The 20,677-nt window shown below is 47.9% G+C and overlaps 1 protein-coding gene across 6 annotated transcripts in view; it reads left to right on the top strand.

Moving 5' to 3' along the window:
- Igsf3 (immunoglobulin superfamily, member 3) overlaps positions 1 to 20,677 on the top strand; it is an 88,061-nt gene that overhangs the window by 53,431 nt on the left and 13,953 nt on the right. For 2 of the 6 annotated variants that reach the window (NM_001439515.1, XM_087619975.1), the window contains 4 exon segments: positions 2,920 to 3,309; positions 4,635 to 4,694; positions 7,031 to 7,432; positions 11,303 to 11,707. In NM_001439515.1, coding sequence (NP_001426444.1) covers positions 2,920 to 3,309; positions 4,635 to 4,694; positions 7,031 to 7,432; positions 11,303 to 11,707 — 1,257 coding nt within the window. 6 annotated transcript variants of the gene reach the window in all.

The raw sequence follows: 20,677 nt of genomic DNA on the forward strand, positions 1-20,677 counted from the left end.
TTTTAAATGAGAGCTTTTGCAGAAAAATCGGGCTGCAGAGATAGCTTAGTGGTCAAGAGCATTTGTTGCTTTTGCAGAGGACCCAGGTTCAAGTCCTAGCTCCCACATGGTGGTTCACAACTATTCCTAAGTTCAGTGCCAGGGTCTCCTTTGTCCACTTTTGGTCTCTAAGCACACACGTGATCCACACACGCTGGCAAGATACACACAAAATGAAATAAGTACATCTTTTTTTAAAAAAAAATTCCAAGTGAGTGATTTCACAGAAAATGTTTATCTTATGACTCTGGGTTCTTAGTCCTGTTAGCCATGAATGTCACCCGGTTTGATGATGTTTCCGTTACAGAGGACATTTGAGATGATGAGGCTCTTCTGTTGTGTGCATGAAACAGTAAGCTAGGAAAATGTTAGTGTACCATTATTTTTATATTGATATTTCTACCATTTTAAACAAGACCTCTAAAATGCTTTAACACATTGTCATGTCTGTGAGGCAAGTTACAGAGCACCCTGTAGTGTTACACCAGGAGTAACGTGTGACCCCAGAGTTTGTGCCATGAGGCCAGTGTGGCGTATTAGGTCCTGCTGTGGACACATTGTCAAGGGAAGACCTGGGTAGGTTTCCTGAGGGTGGAGAATAGTATGTTTGAGGTAATGACAGTTGTTGTAGAAAGTTTTAATCCCAAGCCAGGGTTTCTACCCAGCCTTGATTGTATAGTTTGGTGGCCTGGCACACTGCAGTCCCCGCAGCTTCTCTTGATGTCTGCTGTGACTCTATGTTCTTCTCTGGGTTTTGTGCCTCCAGTGTTGAACTGGAGCAGTTGTTGATTGCATTGGCTGAGCTGGGGCAGATTCTCAGGATCAGCTAATAGGATCCTCTGGGCAACTAATGGATGTGAGAGGAAAGGAGGTTGGATCCTGGTGAGAGGGCACACTCGATCTACACTTAGGACTCAGAGCTCTTCCTGGCTTCTGAATCTTCTAATATTAAGAAATTTACCCAAAAGGCTTTAGCTCCTGTTTATCATGTTCCTTACTGGTTGGTTTTAAGATCAGTGTCAAGAAAGTCTGGGCCTAATTTCCAGTCTTAATGCTTTTAAATTAGGTTGCATCAGCTAATCTTCTTTATTTTAATCTTACCAATTTGGAATTAGGACATTTTGAATTTGCCCTGTAAATGTATCCAGACTGAGCCAAGGAAGGAAAATTTTAATGGAAATTAAAAAAAAATGTTGCTAACTTCACTGTGTGTTCTAATTCAGACTAAGGAGTTACAACCCCACCTTCGAGTCTGTTTCTTCATGTTTATTTTAATAGACATTAGTCTTCACAGTGCTGAAGGTGTTGTGCGAGGCATTCGGGATGCCAAGATACATGACATCGCTCAGTGCACTTCAGGTGCTAAGTGCTGCGTGAATACTGAAGGCTGATTTTGCTCTATGTTTGCTCTGGATAAGATGTTTATTACAGCAAACCTAGGAATTCTAGTTCCTCAGATGACTTGAGCTGTGCCAAGGTTGAGCAGACAGATGCCAGAAGTGGGGAAGAGCATCAGACATTCTGTAGCTGTCAGGCAGAAGAAAGCCATGTGATTGGATGTTGCATTCTAGATGGAGCAGTAGAGTAAGAAGGTCACCTGCAGCTGTGAGCTGTGAGGTAGAGCATGGGCTGGACTCTGTGGACCAGGAATTGTCAAGCCATTCTTCTGAGAGCTTTAGGAGGTCTGTGGGAGTGCCTGAGAGATGCTGGTTGGCTGAGTGCCCTTGCTCACATGCACGTGTGAGGACCGGTGGGAAGAGGGCAAGAACCTGTGAGTTCCTCTCTTGCTTCAACCAGATATTTGCCCTATTGAGCAGTAAAAGTTTTATATGAAATAAAGGAGACCCCCTCTCCTTACACCTCCTGATGAACTTTCAATATGCACACTGCAGAGGCTAGAGATTTTTAGTCAGGGATTAACCCCCTGGTTGGGTAATTTAGGAGGAAGAGCTCAGAGATGTAGGGGAAGAGGACATGTGGAGGTTGGTAACAAGGGTTGGGTGTGAAGTCAAGAGACAGGGTTGTAAAGAACTCATTGGCCAGGCTGTGGTGGTGACTGGGAGATGAGATCTGGTGCCAGAGACAGAAGGAGAGAGAGGTGATAGAGGAAGCCAGCTGTGGTTCCCTGACCCCTTGCTGAGAGAGCTTTGATCTGTTAGGAAGTTTGGGTAATACAAGGAGGAGCTGGTCACTGGCAAGAAATGACCAGCTAGCTCAAGAGACTGGCCTGTGTGGGACAGAGGAGGTGAAGAAAAGACTCGTAGAAGCTGAGCTGGATTAAAGTGGAGGAGTGCATTCTTGGCTCACATGATCCATTTCCACAGGAAAAGAGAACTCTCGTGCTTGAAGCGTGCCAAGGATGGCACGCTTGGGGATGGCAGGAGTATGGATCCAAAGGTGATAGTGATAGCCTGGAAATGCTGCAGAGGGAGGGCTGTTGTGGTTGAGGTTGATGAATCTCTAAAAAGTTCACACACCACTGTGATGTGATTTTCCTGTCCACTTTCTCTGCAAGGAACATAGCTAGAACTGTAAGGAGCTAGGAGCCAGAGCCTCCCACAGCAAGGAGAGATGAGGCCACTTCCCAGTCTTAACTCCTCTTCCTCACCTCCACAGTGAGTGCCTCCTGACAGAACCCTATTGGTCTAAGTGTGAATGCTAAGCAAAAATAAACTGCCTGGATTTGGCTGGGATTCTGGTATTTAAGGGTTTGCCTGGTCTCAGATATCCTTGGCTAGAGTTGGATTTTCTCTTAGGATGAGTACCGAGTCTTCTCTGTGGTTAGTGCCATGAAGGTCAGGGGAGTAGGATTTCCTGAAGCAGTTTGGTAGGCTGCAGCTCTTATTTGCCCAGAATGCATCAGTTTGTTTGTGTTCCCAGACAAAGAGTTCACCGTGCGACTGGAAACAGATAAGAGGCTGCACACAGTGGGTGAGCCGGTGGAGTTCAGATGTATCCTAGAGGCTCAGAACATTCCAGACCGGTACTTTGCCGTCTCCTGGGCCTTCAACAGCTCACTCATTGCCACCATGGGACCTAATGCTGTGCCAGTCCTCAACAGCGAATTTGCCCACCGTGAAGCCAAGGGACAACTTAAGGTGGCCAAAGAGGGTGATGGTGTCTTTGTGCTGAAGATATATCACCTTCGCCAGGAAGATAGTGGCAAATACAACTGCCGGGTGACTGAGCGAGAGAAGACCGTCACTGGCGAGTTCATCGACAAGGAAAGCAAGAGGCCCAAGAACATCCCCATCGTCGTGCTCCCCCTCAGTAAGTAGAAGCGCGCCACTTACTAGTTTCTGGTGCGGTGACTAGTGACATCTTGGAGAAGTGGGAGAAAGAATAGGTAAAGGGAGAAGGGGCAAAATTTGGGGTAAAGCTGACCAGAGAGGGGGCCTTTCCACCTCCTCCAGCCCCGGGTCTGCAGAGCAGCAGGGCCATGTCTTGGGCTAGAGATATGGTACCCACACATTTGACCTCGAGCAACCTGGCGTAAAACACCAGCCTTGCCAGCTCAGTTAGGAGCAAGACCAGGAAGTCATTTGCACCTTTGTGGGAATTAAATCCCAGAAGTGGGCAGAAGCCTGCTTTGAAATCTTACTTAAGGAGAGCTCATCTCTTCTGGGAGGATTTGGAGATCATCAACTGCATTATTAAGAAGGATTTGCCATCTGGGTTCTTCCAGGTATCAATGTGGGCATTTCCCTAATTGTCTTTTCTGAACTGAAATTGCACTGTTAAAAGTCAGTGGGTGCACACGGCGTTAGGTTCAGCCTAATGTGCACACACAGCAGCCAGTGGACAGGCTCGCTGTCTTCCTGGGATGTGCTCGGAGAGCTCAGACCTCTCAGGGCTGTTCCCGGGGCTCCATCTCCATGTGAACCGCGGTGTCTGGATGGGTGGTACCCTTTTCTGGGGACTCCAGAGATGAACAGTGTGTGCATGCCGTGTTTAAACATCCATAGTGTCGAGATGCTCTTATTAATCTCCTTTCTCTCACAGTTCTGTTTTTAGCAGAAAGTTAATCAAAACTTACAATGCTCTGATTTTAAACAAGATGGTCCAGTTTAAGAACTAACCTTTAACCTTTTCTTAGCTCCCAGGTCTGTTCCTCCTCTTAGCCCTGTAATTGTTTCTTTACATTTTTTATTTATTTACACATTTATGTATTTGAAATGTCTCTCTGTTGTATGAAGTCTAAAATAGAGGAGGCTTGCTTTCTGTCATACTTATTATATTTTGAAACACACACACACACACACACACACACACACACACACACACACACACACAAGCAACCTTGACCTCTTTCTTGTGCTTTCCTCGCAGTGCATGGTGCTTTGCATAGAGTAGGAGCTTGCTAAATGTCTGTACAGTCGAAACTATTACTGAATGCCCACACTCTTTATACTGTTTTCCTGTGCCTGCCGTAACCACAGACTCTACACTTTGAAACTAATTCCTCATTGTTTCCTAAGGATGGCATGAGGGGCAGCCACACTGTTTGCTTCCTGTATCTTTTGTACTAAAAGATTTCCCCCAGCCCTTCCGAGAACTTGTTTGATGATCTGTGGCCTGCTATATTGCTTTTCCAGCAGATAACTGGGTAGTTAAAGTCCCCCAGCAGCACCAGATCCTGCCCCAAGGCCACTTGGGTAAGTCTACCGAAGAACAACAATCAATGGTAATGGTGATAACGCCCTGGATTTTAATGGCACCTTTCCTCCTAAGAACCAAAAGTGCTTCTGCATATATGATCTCCCTGCTCCCAGTCCTGCAATCCTGTACCAGCCAGTGCAACATCCATCTTGTGAATGGAGACGTCAGAACACACGCAAGGAAGTGTCTGATCCGGCTTTTCAGTTTGTGGTTGAGCTTGCAACTGCATTAGGAACATTCGCTCTAACTCTGTACCTGCTGCTCTGTGCTTAGCCTGTGCCCTGCCGGCAGCCTCCTAATTGGAAATTTTATTTGTGAGCACACACTCAGATTTTCACGAGCTCTGTCCTAGTCTTCCTTTGGTCTGGAGGATAATACCTTGTAGGCTACCTCTTTCCAAGCCTGGATTCTGTGTAAATAGTTACAGTGGCCTACAAAGCACCAGATCCATGTTTCTCCATGCTTCGGCTGCCAGAGGGCTTCTCTTCTGGCTAGGTTTTCCAGGCTCTCTCCAAATAGCCATCTAGAATGTCCGTAAGAGTCTGCTAGGGTGACAGGAGGGCACATGACTGATGTCCTACAGGCCACTCTTCTATATGAGACAGACAGGAAGGTTTTCTTTCTTGATACTGAAATTGGCTTCTGCGTCTCTCACCTTGAGGTGAAAACACTGAGGAAGAAAATCCAGACTGATGGCGAGCATCCAGCCATAGAGTGTGTCTATGGAGCATGCTGGAAGCTGTCAGCCCTCAGTGCTGCTCTGCCTTCTCCTTCTCGTCCCCTCAGCGTCACGACCCTAAGGAGGCGCTAGCAGGATCTGAACTTCGCACATGATAAATTGAGGTTTGGGTAGTAAGAATACCAAAATACAGGCAGAAGGCAGTGCAGCCAAGCTCCCAACCATTTCTGCTGTGGGCAGTGGCTCTACAAAAGCCTTGTCCTGCTCAGGCTGCCCTGAAGATTGCTGTTCCCACCTTGTCCAGATCCCCTTCCTGTGACACAAGCACAGCATATTCACTGTGACAAAGGCTAGGTGCCCAGGCCCTGTGCTCATCTTTCCTGTTTCTGCCTGTGGGGGAAATAAAAGGGGAGAAGAATAACGTAGATCCAAACGCTGCAGTAATCGGGTGCGCTTCTCGATCTGGGCTTTGACTTAATCAATTGTGAATGGTGCCTAGAAAATTGGATCCAAATTGATTATGACACTATGTATTGTGGTAATTCTTATGAGCTCGTTGAACTCAATATAGGTAATTATACAGGTCAACATATGCATAATTAAGAAAGTGTTAGCCATGCTGTTTACGAAAGCAGAAATATTCCTAAGTATGGTAAAATCAATCACGACCGTGGGTACCACATCTTAAAAACATACTGTGTGCTGCACAATCTGGATGCATTGTCTCGTTCTGGATGCATTGTCTCGTTCTGGATGCATTGTCTCGTTCGCTATTTCATCTTTTTGTGGGTTAAAAATAGCATCTTACAGAAGAAAAAGCTGAGGCTCGTAGAGTTTAAATCATCCCTCGACTGAGATCAGCCATCCGAAGGAGTGACAAAGGCTAGACTCAGCCGGGGGGGGGGGGGGGAGGGGCGGAGTTCTCATGCCCACCTGTGTCTGGCAGACTGTCAGGGTACAGAGCAGTGGTGCCCGCAGGCTGAGTGGATCTAATCGGAGAGCCACTGGCCACGGCTCATTCTTCTCTGTTAACGAAAGCACGAAACTTTGCTCTCCACACGCTCTACGAGACTAGACCATCTGTGCCCCATTTTCCACACATATGCACATGGCATCTTCCAAATACTTCCTGACATTTTTTTCTACTTCCTAATATTTCCCTGGAGGATCCAAATGGCACACTAAGGATGTGTAGAACTCTTGTGTGACTCTTGTAGCTTCAAGTGGTAGAAGATTGAGGTGCAGTAGGATCTTGGAGTTCCTCATGCTGAAACTCCAAGCCAAAAGCCCTGAGCTGCAGCTGAGCAGGTCACCCTTAAATAATTTTTTTTTTGTCCTAAACACCATGATATTGGATCATATTCTCCAGGTTCTGATTCAATTTTAGGTCTTAGTGCCTCATCATCCCAGTCCACCCCACAAAGCAAAGAGCATTCTAGGCTATCTACAGATCTAGGGAGCAGTGCCCAGTTCGAACCAGCCAGACCTTACAACAGCAAGTTGTGTTTCAAAACAAATCAGAGTGTTTTGAGTTCTTTGAGCTTCACTGTCAGAATCATGGGATTCGGTCTGCACCCTTCTTCCTGCGTCATCCATGAGGAGGGCGCACATGGAGACCGTAAACCCCCGTGTGGCATTCTCTCTTCTCCCCAGAAAGCAGCATGTCCGTGGAGGTGGCCAGCAACGCCAGTGTCGTCCTTGAGGGTGAGGACCTGCACTTCTCCTGTACTGTCCGCACGGTGGGCAGGTTGCAGGCCCGCTTCTCTGTCATCTGGCAGCTCGTGGATAGGCAGAACCGCCGCAGCAATGTCATGTGGCTAGACCGGGATGGCACCGTGCAGCCGGGCTCATCGTACTGGGAGCGCAGCAGCTATGGAGGCATCCAGATGGAGCAGGTGCAGCCCAACTCCTTCAGCCTGGGCATCTTCAGCAGCAGGAAGGAGGACGAGGGCCAGTACGAGTGCCACGTGACAGAGTGGGTTCGGGCTGTGGATGGAGAGTGGCAGATCGTGGGAGAGCGCCGCGCCAGTACCTTGGTCTCCATCACAGCCCTTGGTGAGTGGGCAGGAGGATCATGGCAGACGCTTTCCTGTCAGACTCCTTCCCATCTTATTGGCATTCTGGTTGGAGGGTCTGGGGAGACATCGGTGGCTAAAGTGCTTACTGGGCAAGCATCAGGATCTGGACATGAGGTTCACAGGACCTAAGTAAAATGTTGAGTAGGCTCGGCACCGTGCTGGAATTCCAGCCCCAGAAGCAGACATGGGGGCTCTAGAGCAAGCTAGCTAACAAGACCAACCACACCGCTGAGCTCTGGGTTTGATTGAGAGACCCTGCCGCAGCAGATAATGTGGAAGAATAACTGAGGACAGCTCCTGATGGCAATTATGGGCTTGTGCATGCATATATATATATATATATATATATATATATATATATATATATATATATGCACATGCAACCAGACACATACAAACAGGCATGTACACATATGTGCAGCACACACACACACACACACACAAGTACACACACACACACACACACACACACACACACGGCAAAAAGACAAACAAATTTTGATCGGAGATAATGGTATCTTCCAGAGGGTTCATTGAAGGGGCTCTGTGGTAGTATGCACAGGGTTGAGGGATGGTGGGGAATGGGGGACTAGTGACATTGGTGGGCTGTTACCACCCCTGGGGTTGGGTATGTCAAGATTCTAGACAGACTGATGCCACCAACCAGCAGGAGTATGGCTCGGCAAAATTGACCTGGAAGAGGGGAGTGGCTGGGTCCAGCGACAAGTCTCTCCTGTTCACAGAATGTCTTGCCCAGCTGCTCACAACTCAGTCCCCCAAAAGTGTGGCTGAACAGGATGGGGATCCCATTGCCAATAATACAGGATTTGGCCCACGCCCGCCTGAGTCTTAGCACACAGCTCAGTTGATCTGTTTAGGCCTATGTTTTTATCTCCTTCTCTGTAAAGCCCCCACTTAAGAAAAACATTTCCTCATTTGCCCGGGAGTGAAGATACCTTGAGGTTTGCTAAAACCAAGTAATGTTAGATTTGCTTCTCACAGGCTATCTAAAGAGGTTTCCGCTCGTGTTATCTGCCAGATGCAATCAGTCTATTACATTTTAAAAGACCAGCCTGCTACTTTGCTGGGAAGATAACTTATTATGTCAGGCCTTCTATTTGTCAGGATGCTTTGTCAGTCTCCATTTGCCCCAGACAATGTCACCACATTTCCTCAGGTAGGGCTGGTGGTGCTGTCGCATACCTAATAAAGATGGCAGCCCAGGGAAGATCTGCCCAAGACCCTCATCCATGTTCACCCTTCTGAGATTGGAATTGCATTTGCTTAATTCTCAAACATCTGTTTTCAGTTGCATGGTGATAAAAACATTATCCATGTGCTGTTTAAACCCCCACCTGGTGCCAGGGCTTCCCTCCAGCTGCTTTGCAAAGGGGAAAGTTACATGCCACTGTTTTAGGAATCCTTGAGCTTTTCAAGGTAACAAGGTGTCTCCCCAAGCAAGGCATGCAGTAAAAACAAAGAAAAACAAACGTGCAAACAGCAAAAAAACAGGAAGCGGCTCCAGACCCCTGGTGCTTTGCTATGGCGCCCATTTGGTTAGACTGGTTTGCTGTCCAGGACTTGGGACAGACACAGCATCAGGTAAAAACCCAGAGGCAGCCTCTGCAGCCTCTCCCACTTCATTGCGATTATATCTGCTTCCTAAAAGCTTCATACCGAAGAAGGGCTTGCCTTCCGTAGTCATTAGGAGCTCGGATTCCTGTTTCTAGACACTCCCTCCAGTGTTATCATAGTCCCTGTGCCTGTGCTTGGCACTGCTGTGGACCCGGGCAGAGGAACTTGTGGGATGGCTCTGGGATCTGCTGCATATGGTTTTCCCCCATCCTGGGAGATTAGGGGTATCCAGGGAAGGGTGATTCAGGGTTGTTTCCCTGGAAGTAATTTTACGGTTTCACGTTATCTGTCCTTGGAGTATTCGTAAATTCACTCCATGTCTGCCAGCTCCCACAGCCAGGACGTGCTGAGTAGTACTCCTCTGGGATCCTGAGGCCAGCTCTGCTCACCTGACACCCTGTCATTGCCTCTGGAACTAGGACCAAGGTTGTCTCACTAGTCCTAGTCTTTTGTCTAAGCAGTAAACACAAATTTCTGGATTGCTTCTGTTGGGTGTGGATCCCCCTCAGCGATGACAGGTGTGTGGATGAACTAATAGACCACAAACCACCATGACTGTGGAGGGACACCTTGGCTATGTGCACTCTGGTTTCTGCACTGTCAGGCCTGGGCACCATGGCTTCGTGTGTAAAGTCAGGAATACCCAGTGCAGGGCCCCCTGGTCTGTACCAGTCTCGTGTCATGTGTGCTACACACTGCTGACCCTCACAGCCACTCAGTGCTGCTCTCTTGTCCTTTATTTAAGTTGAAGATACAGAGAGTTCAGCAAAATTCGCCAACTTATTCTCTAATGATTCCCCAGGGAGATCCAGAAGATTCTGTGTCTTGTGTTTTTCCTGCAGAGTTTAATATTTTGTCCCCTTTGTTTCTTAAATAAACTACATATTCTGTAGACTATATATGATGTACCACACACTCAGTTAACCTTCACAAGAACCCTGTACAGAAAGGAAAACATAGGCAGGGTGGACTTAGAGCATTCGCTTAATACAGTGGTTCTCAACCTGTGAGTCGCTTCTCCCACAGAGGTCACATGTCAGATATCCTGGGTGTGAGATATTTACAGTGTGTTTCATAGCAGTGGCAAAATTACAGTTATGAAGTAGCAACAAAATAATTTTATGGTTGGGAACACCACAACATGAACTATATTAAGGGGTTGCCGCATTAAGAAGGTTGAGAACCAGTGGCTTAGTGTCTGTCACAGAGCTAGGAGGTGTCTGGAGAAGGTGATAGCAGCAGAGTTAATGCCTTTAACCAGACTGATGGTTCGTTCCCCTGGGCAAAGCAGCCCCAGGCAGGGCCTAGAGTGAGGTGCACGTAGCTATTCTGTAGCCTGACTCTATCACTTATATCAGACAGTTTGTTTGTCTTCTCTGCACCCTGCAGAAGGGATAGCAAGCCTGCCTGACCTACACATGTTGATTTAGTGTGAGGGATGAAAACAGAGCCTCCAACAGCCCTAGGTTTGGCATGTAGCATTCCGAACAGACTGGCCACTGTTACCTTTATTCATACTCTCGTCCACACTGAAGGAGCTGTGACTCAGAGGTCAGGATGCTTCCCAGCCTATAAGGAACATTCTCGTTGAGACTTCAGGGCCCTGGGTTTAGGGGTAACACCTCACCCCACCTCAGGTGTCCAACTAGGCTTTCCTGTTGTATGTCCCTTGAAACCTATCTGAACCTAGATTTTGTTGGGGAAGAAGAGGAGGGGCGAGCAGTGTTCCCCACTTGCCTATTTCAGGATGCCATGCACAAGAAGACCAGGGACAGGTATCGGGGTGTTGGGTACATGCAGTGAAGGAAATTGGTTTTGGAACTTTTTTTTTCTCTTGTTTTTGCACAGAATTCTGGGATTGCTAGTAATGATCCTGACTGTGCGGTATGAGTCACTGAGAGAGGGTTCTGGTGTCTTGCCCTGGAGAAGAATGTACTGTAAACCCACATGAGGATCTCAGGTCTCACTGGGAAGGAGTGGGGCTGGGCTATTCAGAGGAACAGCCTGGACCCACTTTGTGTGAAGTCTTAAGAACTGTTGAGTTGGGCCCCAACACAGTACCCAAAGTCAAAGCTTATCTGTGACAAGAAGGCTTAGGAACCTGCCAGCCTCTGCTCTGACTGCTAGCTTTGACACTAGGCCCGAATTTGTAGCATACTGCCCCAGAAAAGCCAGATGCTGTTTCTGGTTCATGTCTCTGCTCTCCCTACAGAAACGGGCTTTGCAGTCACAGCTATCTCCCGGACACCAGGGGTCACCTACAGCGACTCCTTTGACTTGCAGTGCATCATCAAACCCCACTACCCAGCCAGAGTCCCCGTGTCTGTGACATGGAGGTTCCAGCCAGTGGGCACAGTTGAGTTCCATGACCTGGTGACCTTCACACGAGATGGAGGGGTTCAGTGGGGAGACAAGTCCTCCACCTTCCGAACTCGGACTGCCATCGAGAAGGCTGAGTCCAGCAACAATGTCCGCCTGAGCATCAGCCGGGCCAGTGACACGGAGGCGGGCAAGTACCAGTGTGTGGCAGAGCTGTGGCGGAGGAATTACAACAATACCTGGACGAGGCTGGCGGAGAGGACTTCCAACCTGCTGGAGATTCGGGTGCTGCAGCCAGGTGGGTGCTCAGAATCCAGGGCCTCGAGGCTCTCGGGCCCATGTGTGTGTGCAAGGCATGGAGAGACAAGTGTGTGCTTACGTGATATGGTAGGCCTGTGAGGATGCATGCTTCTGTGATGGGAGACATAGTGTGTGTTCTAATGACAGAGACACGAGGGTGCCTGCTTATGTGATCTAATGAGACACAGGGATGTATGCTCAAATGATGTAATGAGGCATACAAGAACGCATGCTTATGTGATATGAGACATGAAGATGTGTCTTCATATGACACGAGATACAAGTACTTTTTCTTACCTGACACAGTATAACATATGAGGGCATGTTCTTCTATGATACATGAGCCATGTCTACTTATGTGGCATGGTAAGGCATGAAGGGTATATGCTTGAACGACTGGGAGATGTAAGGAAAGAAAGAAAAACATATCCTGAGCCCTAGCCCAGCTTGTTTTCCCCAACTCTGAGAAGTTCAGATCCCCTGCAATCCCTTTGCTTGGTCATGCTTTGCTGCCTGTGTTTTCTCCCTGCTTGGATATTTTCCTTTCCTTTTTTGCATTCCTTAGTAGGTGGAGGATATTCGTAAATGACCCCTAAGAGCAGGACATTGTCCTACCCAACCACAACACCATTGTCACACTCAAGAGCTCAGTATTGGTATGGTCTCATTACCCACAATTCCCCATTTGTCCCAGCAGTGTTTGTTCTCCAGCGTGCCACTCCCCCTCCCCCACTCATGCACTAACAGCTCCAAGGAGACTTCACTTAGAGATCACCCAGCACTTTGAGTTGTGCCTTCCCTTTACACCCCCTTAATCTAGAACAGTCCCCAGCCTCTGTGTGTGTTACCACATTGACATTAAAACGCGAGTGGGCCACTCCAACCTTTAAACCCTTCTTATAATCCTGGCAGTTACCGTGTGCAGGAGGAGTCCTGGTTCCTTGTTTAGATAAAGGAACTCATCAGAGAAAGGACAAACAGTGGCATTTGCTGAGCTTCTTTGGGCCCCATAGGCAAGATCCGCCATTTGATTAGAATTTCACATTCCCTGGGAGAATTAAAGGATAGCCTTAGGTCATGAGGCTGGTCTTTGGAGGAAGCATGGGGTCAGTCTTTTCTTGCCTCGGATCCTATCATATGGGCTGAATTCCTTTCTCTTGTATAAGCTGAGTGGTCCAGAAGGTGCTAATTTGAGGATCTGGCTGCAGGGACTTCCTTCAGACAGCTCCTCAGGGTTTTCTACTGGCTTGAGGAGTAACTTGGACTTTCCGTCCGTCCTAGGGGCTGGCTACATTGGAAGCTGATGGAACTGAGGAGCCCAGCCTTGGGTCCTGTGCCCCTCTGATTTCTCAGCCCAGTATAGAAAGGGCACCCACATGACCAGTGGTGTTGATTAAACCTTACAGAGAGTTTTTTGTTTTCTCTTGTTTTGTTTTTGTTTTTCCTGTCTTTCTTTTTTTTTCTTTTCTTTTTTAAAGACTTATTTATTTAATGTATATGGATACACTGTAGCTGTCTTCAGACACCCCAGAAGAGGGTATCAGACTTTATTCCAGATGGTTGTGAGCCATCATGTGGTTGCTGGGAATTGAACTCAGGACCTCTGGAAGAGCAGTCAGTGCTCTTAACCACTGAGCCATCTCTCCAGCCCTTTCCTGTCTTTCTGATGTACCCACTTTGCAAAGATGCTTTGAGCACCCTCCCTCCCGCACTAACTGCTATGATTGGTGTCCAGCCTGGTCACTTCTGAGGGCCACAGACAGGGAAGTTCTCAGCAGTGTCCAAGTTCATCCTTCCCCTTGCCTGACCCTGTCACAGAAGCCTCTTCTGTACCACATTTGGAACAAATGGGATTTTGAAATGTTGACACTCTATCTGGTCAATTAGAGCTGAATTGGGCCAACAGGATGCCGGAGAAGAGGCTGTTCTTAAGAGGCTGTTCGGGTTAATGGGAGGTTAAGCGGAGACCCCATTTGATGTCAGCACTTGGGGAAGATGTGGCTTCTTCCCGCTGCCTTCTGGAGTAGATTCTCGGGATGGTAACTGTGCATCTCTCTTGTCTTGTCTGTCACTCAAGGTCAGTGTTCTGAGCAGCAGTACCTGTCACATGGTTTTACGGCTTGGGAAGGTGGCAGAGACAGTGACCCCCAGACCTTGCTTGTCATTGCCCTGCTGAATAAGCTCCTACTGTTGGCTTGTTTCTCTTACTGCTCAGAATCTAAGATTGGAGCCCTGAAGCACAGGTGCACAGCTAGTTCATTAAGGTGCTCATTGTTGGGATTCTGATTTAAATTTCCGATGACACTTTGAGGCACCAGGAGCCTAGACAAAGGCAAGTTAAGTGGTAGAGCTCAGCCTGAGGTTAGAGCCCAGATTCCTTTGATTCCACCTCTGCCCTTTGCACCATCTTACTGGCTTTCCTACCACAGAGTTAGGATGGTCTTTCTGTCTCATGCTCATGGGATGGAGGGGTCCAGGGAGGGGCAGGTGCCACTTTGCAAACTTGGACCGCCACTGAGAAGGCTGTATCCAGCACCTGCATCTGCCTGAGCGTCCGCTTGGCTCTGAGACCGTTTGAGGTTTCACTGGGAAGTGAGTGCAAGTAGAGGATAGCACTGGGGGGTTTTTGAGCATCTGCCATTACCTCCAGGAGGCTGCTGGCCCTGCTTGCAAAAGATCATCACACCAGGGCTTGCTGGCTTCTGACTTTCTCTCACTGAAGGAGGGAGGGATCAGGAAGGGTCATACTCTGACCTGAGTATCCTGACACCCCTCCCAACTAGTTGTATTGCAGTTCTGCATTAATTGTAAGTGGTCCGTGGCCAGGGTAGAGTATATGTGTGGCCAAAAGACTTAGGAGAGTGAACTAACGCCATTTACACAGCTGTGGTAAACCCACCATCACTGCTAGGTGCAGACCTTCCCGTGTGGCTGCTCTAAGGCCATGCTCCTCCTATTGACCCCTGGCCTATTGCTTTGTCAATACGCCAAATAAAATCCTGGTTCCTCCAGGCAAACTTGAGTAGAATTGAATTCTGGTTTGACATTGGGACCTTAAAGGAGTGAGATGTTGTGTTGTCCTTACTCTGGCAAGAGTCCTGGCAATAGCCAGCAGGAGATCTGACATGTCCTGGCCCCTTGGAGACTAGGAAGAGCCCAGCGTGGCCGAGGCATGCAGGAGAGTGCACTCCCTCAGTGTTACCGTCTGTCTTGTGCTAATTATTTATGTACTCCTAACCGAATACTTTTCAAAGAGCTTTCTCTAAAATGCACGGGCTAGCACAGGTGCTTTCGTCTGGGGGAAAGGAGACCGAGTGCTGGAACAGTACTGGGTACTTGGCGTGTGTTCTCTCCCTGAGTCTTTGAAGGAACCCCAGGTAGAAGAAGGAATGCGGCTTCCATTTGTTAAGTGAACAGTCAAACAGTGCCCTCTCAGTCCAACTGAGACACCCTCAGCAGTGAGTGGGAGACTGGAATTGGAACCCAGGCATGCCTTAATGAAGAGTACTGCTAGCGGAAAGTCTTCGCCCTTTTTTTTGAAACCATGTAATCTCAGCTACTTCCTTCCAAAGCCGACCCATGACATCCTTTATGAAACATATTTTTCCTTGCATGTTCCTGGTATGCCGGAGCCTCAGCTGTGGTAGGATTTAAAACAACAGTAGCAATGTGTGGCTGTCTGCATTGTGAATGCCTTACGTCTGATAACCTAACTTGAGTCTTCCTTAATCCACGAAAGGTCAATGGGTATGTGGGTGCCTGGCGCAGCTTACAGATGAGGACTCTGCCACCCAGGGTGAATGAGTTGCCTGGTGATTCATGATGAGTGGCAGAGCCAGGATTCAAGTCTAAACAGGCAGTCTGGGCCCAGAGCTAAATTTTTAATTTTATTATATACTTTGTAGACAATGAGTCAAATTTTTACTGACTCATGCTTTCTTTTCCCCCTGGCAGCCTATGGCACAGTGTGTGCATGCATTTGTGCATACGTACGTGTGTGTCAGGGGTGGGGGGATGCAGGTTTGGATTTTTGTGTGCAAACAAGCATTCTACTCCCAGGATGCCAAGACCAGGTATTTTCCCTGAGTGTCCACTCTGGTTTGTCGTCTGAATTCCCTCGGTATTTGATTTGTAGCATTAAGGCCACAAAACCTTTGGAGCTTCATTGAGACATAAGTCGTTAATGACAAACCCAAATATCCATCTCTTTCAGATTCCCTTATTTCTTCTAAATTCTGCCACAAGGTGGCTCTAGGACCAGGGAAACCAGGGCTGGCCTGCTTGGGTTCCACCCTCCCTGGGGAGCCTGACTCTCCAAGCCTGGTTTAGCGTCTTCTGCCCCTAAGGAGTATCTTAGTGAATGTTCTCATCTGAGGAGAATTAACAAGGAACTCGGGCCCTGGTGACTAGTTCAGTCCACTGCTGTGAAGGCCTTTGTCCCTGACACATTCTGTGTAGTCCGTACCCTGACTACTTCCTGCCAGAGCTGCTGACAGGGACTGCAGAACTGCCGTTCACTTCCTTCCTCAGGCTCTGGCTGGCATGGACGCCTTGCTGTCAGAGGTGCTTGCTGCAGATTTATCATTGGCTACTTCCAATCCATAGGCATGCTACAGAACCTGTGATCCCCAAGGCGATCATCGATCGATCGATGATCGATAGTTAGCCTCCCTTTCTGTCCTTGATTAGTCTAGTGTTATCTGTTTGATCCCATACTGTGACCCCGTGGGACACTGAGGCAAGACTTGGCCAGTCCAGTGTGCTCCATTCTCTTCTCCTTCAGTTTTTTTTCTTTTAGTTGTGAAGCATCATCTTGCTTTCTTCTGATTTTCTCCAGCTCCAAAAACACCCTCCGATTTCACGTGGCTAAATACAGAAGCAGTAAGGGAAATGTCAGCACTCACTTTGCAAATGTTTATGGCTATCCCTCGGTCTAGCTATTAAATATTGTGCATTAAAATTGACAAAGCAATAAACAAGCCTCCAGGCGGACAGCGTCCGGTGGTAGAAGACTGCCTGTCAGTGGGTATATTCTGCTGGGATCGGACTGATGGGCAGTCGCATGAATATTTAATGCCTTCTGCATGTTGCCGAATCTGTTTTCTTCATGTTCTCTGCTGACCTGGCAGATTGGGCTAGCTGAGAGTCCGGGGTATGTGAGCATGGGCTGTCCTTACCAGAGAAGTGCCCTGGCATTCTCCCTGGACAGCCTGTGTTCTCCTCCTTCCAACCCCTGCAGCTTCTGCCTGCCTGGTGTCTATGCAGGACAGAGCAAGCCTGAGTGTAAGAGCCCTAAGAGAAGGTCCATTCATGCTTCAACTTTGTTGCCATGGTGGCAGCAGGTATCTGCCTGATGTCAGTTACTGGCAGCAGTCAGTTAAGGTCAATGCTCTGTCTGTAGACAGTTTGAGCAGGGTAGGGTGTGCCTGGCTTCTCCCAATTTAATGTTTACCTCCCAACCCTTGCTGCTTTCCCTTTGCCCACCTGCTGGTGCCCTTCTGGGCACGTTTGAGCACCTACTGGCACTACAGCTGTGGGTGTGTCACATGGGACTTCAGTGTGGACTGTGGATGGGAATAGGGTTAGACCTTCCAGAATGGAGGTTGCACCAGCACCGGGAATGGATGTGTGGGAGCTGGGAGGGCCCCAGTTCATTCTTGTTAAAGATGAGGGTGAGCCACATGGCCTGGTGGGAGTCCAAGCCTACCAGATCACTGGCTCTGTGACTGAGAAAGAATCTTGGTAAAATTGGAGTAATATTCACTTGATTGGACCAGTGAGGAGTGCATAGTTAACATTCGTAAAGAGCTTATGGTAGAAGAGAGCCTGGGACAAAAGTTTATTAAGTCAGAGCGCCCTAACCTGGGGAATTGGGGCTTTGGCCATGTATAGCTGATATACCTCTTTCAAAAGATTTTCTATTTTTAACCACGTGTGTATGTATGTGTATATTTGCATAGGAATGCAGGTACTTAGAGAGTCTAGAAGATGGCGTCAGATCTCCTGGAGCTGGGGTTCCAGGTGGTTGTGAATGTCTGACCTGTGCTGGGAACTGAACACCCCTCCAAGAGCAGCTCGCACTCCTTACTCCTTTCAGATGGCATATTAAGTGATGGCTAGTCTTTGCTAACCTGAAATTAAATAAGATTCAATGCAACATCTCTAGTCACATAATCTTTAACCGCTGTCAGCTCCCCCAACGCCCCGTGGCGCTTTTTGTTTGTTTTCATTTGGTTTTGTTGGCCTCAAACCCACAATCCTCCTGCCTCAGACTCCCAAGTTCTAGAATTAGAGCTGTGTGCCACCATACCTGGCTAGGAGGAATGAATATATATAAAGTTTTTTAGCGAAATACATCCTCTCATATATAATTACTTGAAGACAGTAACAAGGGACACAGTCATGGCCAGAGGGGCTGTGACTGCTGCCCCTAGCAGCAGCATGACAGCCATCACATTAGAGTGACTGAAGAAGATAAAGAAAAGGTCTCTCCTGGTCGGCCCTATACATTAAAAACATGAAGGAGAAGGAGAAGAAGAAGAAAAAAAATGCTGTGTTTACTAGAAAAGGAAAGTAGGCTCCAGGCTCAAAGGCAGAATTCTCATGAGTGTCATTTGAAAATCACACAGGACATAGGACACAGGACAGAGCTCTATTGGAGAGAATTTGAGACATTAAATATTTTCCACTCCTTAAACCAATGTAAGAATCAAGACCGTCTGCCTCCAGACTCCTGTGGTGGTGTGGGATTGTCTGTGGTGATCGAGGTCCAGGGGCATTGTCTGCCCTGTGGAGAACTGATGTCCCAGGTTCAGGCCGTCAGCTTGGAAGTGACCACTGTCTTACTTGCCCTTTAGAAAGGCTGAGACAGAGGCTGGGAGTCTTGTCTTTAGACTGAGGTCTGAGGAAGAGCTTATTAGGGACTAGGTAGGTAGGTCATGGCCGGGCATGTCAAGGCATGACAGGGAGGGACATGGACACTTCAAGTGCAGTAACTTCATGAGTGGCAGGTGCCTTTTCCACTTGCTTCCCAGAGTGTGCATGCATGCATGCATGCATGTGTGCATTTTGAGGGAGGGGTATCCCCAGAGCTCCCCATTCTCCCCTAGTCTCCTGGTTGACCTGATTCCTTGCACTTGAAGGATCTTTTCCACCCCAGCCACTGGCTTCCTCTGTCCCCGCTACTCCTGTCATGTTTTAGAAAGAGCAGTCTCCCTTCCTTTAACTTCATTCTTTCCTGATCTCTCCTCAACTCTCTTCTGCTCATCCCTTGCTCGCCTGCACGGAATCTGCCACGCAGAAGAGCCTGCAGGCTCACAAACCCACAGGTTCCTGGGAGTCACTCTTACCCCCATTTCTGATCCACTGTAGTTTTAACTTGTGGTAGCTGTGCCATCCATCAAATCCCCCCTGAGAGCCACGGTGGGCAGGGTCAAGAACTAGTCCTGCCTCCAATCTTGGCCCTGCCCCTTTCTGACGTCATCTGCCACTCCTGGCCACTGGCTCCTGCCAGAATCGGTACACCGGGAATTTGGCCCTGCTGCCTGCTCTGGTTGATCTCTTCTCTTCATCCTTCACCTGTGGGACCCCTGCTCATTTATTTCTCAGAGCCCGGTTCAGGGATCACAACTTTTTGCTAGGTTCTCGCTCTTTCATCACAGTCAGAATTAATTTTAAGAGATTAATTGGGTTTTTAATTCAGTCACCTATTAGTTAATGTGATTAGCAATCATTGGGTCATAGCTGTTGCCCAGGCATTTGCACGAAGAGGAGTCCTTTTAAAAATGGCCTTTGATGTAAGGCAGTTATGGTTGAGTTTAAGGAGAATCATTTACTAAGGAGTAAGTGCCTTCCGCATGAGCAGTGCACACATAAAACTCATCCAAAGTTCGGGCAGGTTGGCTAGGGAAGCAACTGCCGCTCTCTGCTGCTGAGTCCTCATTTCACTCTCCGTCCTCCCTGTAGCCTTCCTCTGCCTCCCAGCAAAGCAGCCTTCAAGGACTGACAGATTCCCTTAGCCTTGATCGTCCTGGGAAGAAAGCTGCCCAGACGCTGCAGTGTACTGTGTACTGCTTGGGCCAGCATTGCCATCCAGCCTGCCTGGCCCTCCTGCTGCTGCTGCATTCTCTCCTCTCCTGGAGGGGACCGACCAAGCCTACCTTTGCATGTCTTTACTTACTTTTACCTCTGCATTCATTGGCTCTCCCAAGTTCACGTGCTGAGCAGCCACACTCTGGGTTTCCCAGGCTGAAGGCACGTCTGGATCTCCATGAACCTTGTTCTCGTGAAGATCGTGATGCAGTAGGTCTGAGAGTCTGTTTCTGAGAAATCCACCCAAAGGATCTCACACTGCTGATCCATAGTGCTTAGGATTTTTTGGGTTTTGCTTATTAATACTTTGTGAATATGGGTGTTTTGCCTGCATGTATGTCTGTATACTTTGTGTATGCCTGGTACCAGAAGAGGGTATTGGATAACCTGACCTGGAGTTACAGACAATTGTGGGTTTCTATATGGTTGCTGGTAATTGGACCTTGGGCCTTTCTGCTAACCTAGAATTAACTTTATTCTATTAGTTTTATTTATTTTGCATATATATGGTGCGGAGAAGGCAGGTACATGAAATAGGATACACGTGGAGGTTAGAGAACAACTCTCAGGAGTCAGTTTTCTCCTTCCTTGGGTCCTTGGATTTTGGCAGCAGGCGCCGTATCCTCTGAGCCATCTTGATGGCCCTGTCTGTAATACTTGTAAAAAGTTCGGTGGTGGAGCTGTGATTGGGATATAAAGTAAATTTAAAAATTAATTTAAAAAAAATTTAGTTGTATTGGGTGTAACCACTCTGGAGGCAGAGGCAGATAGGTCTCTGTGAGTTCAAGGCTATCCCGGTCTACAAAGCAAATCCAGGACATCCAGGGACTGTCACACAGAGAAACTCTGTAAAAAGAAAAAGAAAAAGAAAGAAAAG

Source organism: Rattus norvegicus, chromosome 2 (assembly GCF_021556685.1).
Source record: "Rattus norvegicus strain SHRSP/BbbUtx chromosome 2, alternate assembly SHRSP_T2T, whole genome shotgun sequence".
Lineage (NCBI taxonomy): Eukaryota > Metazoa > Chordata > Mammalia > Rodentia > Muridae > Rattus > Rattus norvegicus.